Raw genomic sequence first — 2,535 nt, 5'->3', positions numbered from 1 at the left:
TGTGTGTGCGCGTGCGTGCGTGAGTGCGTGCGTGTGTGTGTGTGTGTGTGTGTGTGTGTTCCCTGCCAGTGAACCGCTACATGCTGCAGCAGCAGCCAGCTCACCTGCCTCCCATCTCCGGCCGTCGTCAGTACTCATGTCAACTCCAGCAAACAGGTTGTGTCTGAACTCCGCCATGCTATCCGCCTCTGGCAGACGACAGGAAATGCCGGAAACAATGACGTCATCTGCTCTCTGCGTAAACCATAGATATTATAGAATACAGAAAGATAGCCAACTCCACCCTTAGATAGATGTGCATTCTATATCTATGGCGTAAACAGGGTAAGCGACAACGGCTCATTCTTAAAATGCAACCATATCACAAACTTGAATGGGGCGGCAGATTCGTTATGACCCCCTCTACACGTAAATGCATACGCTTGGAGTAATAATTAAGCTGACTTAATTATTACTCAGCTTAATTTATGATAAGTCAGCATATTACTCCAAGGTATACGTAAGCAGCAGCAGGAAGCCCCTTATAGTCATGGATTTGCATTCGGGCTGGTAGCTGCAGTTAATTGATGAACCAACCAGTCAGATGAAGACGGAGACCCCGGACGGAGACGCTTGCAGCAGATTCGGTCGTAATTAACAATATAATGTCAACTTGCTATCTCAAAAACATTTAAAGAAGTAGCTGCTCTCATTATATAGCGCGTCCGCTGCGGCATGCATATACGCTAACATGTATGCACAGTGTCACAACAAATGATATCAGTATAATAATAATATAATAATTATCAATTGATATAGTATAAACGAATATAGGCTATGAATTAAAATCAAATTAAACAATAAATAAATATTATTACATTTTTACGATTTAAACTAGGCTAATAGGCCTACCAATTTAATGTTTAATTGGATTTAGTAGGCCTATTTATAATCGATAAACCTATTGGTTATTTTATTTCAAGAGATTCAAGGGATCACACGATGATATCATCAATGCCTGATTACCTCAACGTCATCCTGGTCGAGCAGGGCACATGGTGGCATCATGGCAACCGGCGTGTTTCCATTGAGACCATCGTGGGCAATGGCGCCGACGGGGTCCTGGATTGAGTGCGTTGGCATTCCGTTGAAATCCGCTTCTGATGTACGATCAGCTTCCGTGAACCTCTGCACGAATTCAGGTGCAGCTCGTTTCAATTATCACCAGTTTAGGTTTCTTATTTTAATTCCCGAGTGGTTACATATAATCCATTATGTTTGGTCGCTACCAACCTATGGGGAAATCCAGAGACTGTGTGGGCATGCACAAAGGAACCATGCAAGGTTGCTCAATTTTCGACACAGTTTAATCAAAAATGCGCAGAAATCAAGCCAAAATGAAGATGAGACGGATATAGTTCCTTGAACGCACACGATTTCTGTGATACACGCGTACAACGGCATGCACTTGCCACAGCATTTAAACCATTGCTTACGAGTGAACAAGCTACGATCGCACCAATTTCCACGTGTGGAGTGTGACGCAGTCACGTGACGCTAATGAAACTAGCTTGCGTGAAGCTGGTGACCTAGATAGGCGGTGACAGTACGCTAGGATGACCAAACATAGTATACGTGTATACAAGTATACATACTGCAAAATTTGATCCCACATGAAACTGGCTACTGGCAAACCATTGTCTAAGCTCGTAAGATCCGCCGAAAACCTTGTCTGACTAAGGCAACTATAGCGACCCGATTGTCATTGCGCCTGTGCATTAGCATAGCGGCACGAGCTAACGCTCCATTAGGAGTGTTCCCAACTTTGATATCATTAATGATTAATGATTAATGATTGATAATCCTAACCATAACCCTAACAACATTTAACCACAAATTAATATATGACCATGACCATATATATATGTTATTATGACCATTAATGACATTAAAGTTGGGAACACTCCTAATGGAGTATCACCCGCGGCAGGGGAGGGCAGGATGAGCATACGGGGGCATACGCAGTTGTGTAGGTGGCAGCTGGGTGGCAGTACTTCGCGGAATGCTTTTTTAGTCCTTCCCACCCCCCACATCAATCGCGCGAAATTTTATTTTTGAGAGCGCAACAATAAATCAAAACGTTTTTATCTTAGCTTGCGGCGGGAAACGGGTGCAAGGTGATGACGCGTGCGTGACGTAAGCAGCCACTGTCGCTGAAGGGGTCGTTGTCGTATCAGGTACTACATATATGTACCCGAGGTACATATATGTATACACAAAGTGTACCAGACCTGTACTACAGAAGTGTACCCTAACCCTAACCCTAACCCTAAACATACCTCATATAAAAATATAAATAAATACTAAACAACCTAAAACTACCTCGGGTACATATATGTAGTACCTGATACGACAACGACCCTTCGTGCGCCACTGTTGCGCGCGGACGAAGGCACACACACTCGTGGTGGGCGGTGAACGCTCGCAGGCGTGGGTAACAACGTTCATGAAGTGTGATGGGTGAGTGATGGTATAGCGAATGGAATAGTAATGGTC

The 2,535-nt window shown here is 44.0% G+C and overlaps 1 protein-coding gene across 1 annotated transcript in view; it reads right to left on the bottom strand.

The window, feature by feature from the left end:
* Positions 1 to 1,502, bottom strand: part of LOC106810975 (fatty acid synthase-like) — a gene marked incomplete at its 3' end in the record, with an annotated part of 12,943 nt that extends 11,441 nt beyond the window's left edge. The window contains exons 1-2 of the mRNA XM_014814476.1: positions 1,006 to 1,502; positions 105 to 234 (exon numbers count right to left, since the gene is read on the bottom strand). Of these exons, the coding sequence (XP_014669962.1) occupies positions 105 to 234; positions 1,006 to 1,122 (247 nt within the window). The remainder of the gene's footprint in view (positions 1 to 104; positions 235 to 1,005) is intronic.
* Positions 1,503 to 2,535: the final 1,033 nt, after the last annotated feature.

The sequence above is a fragment of the Priapulus caudatus genome, unplaced genomic scaffold (genome assembly GCF_000485595.1).
Source record: "Priapulus caudatus unplaced genomic scaffold, Priapulus_caudatus-5.0.1 Scaffold491, whole genome shotgun sequence".
Taxonomy (NCBI): Eukaryota; Metazoa; Priapulida; class Priapulimorpha; order Priapulimorphida; family Priapulidae; genus Priapulus; species Priapulus caudatus.
Note: the sequence above shows the minus strand (reverse complement) of the source record. Positions and strands in the feature narration are given on the sequence as shown.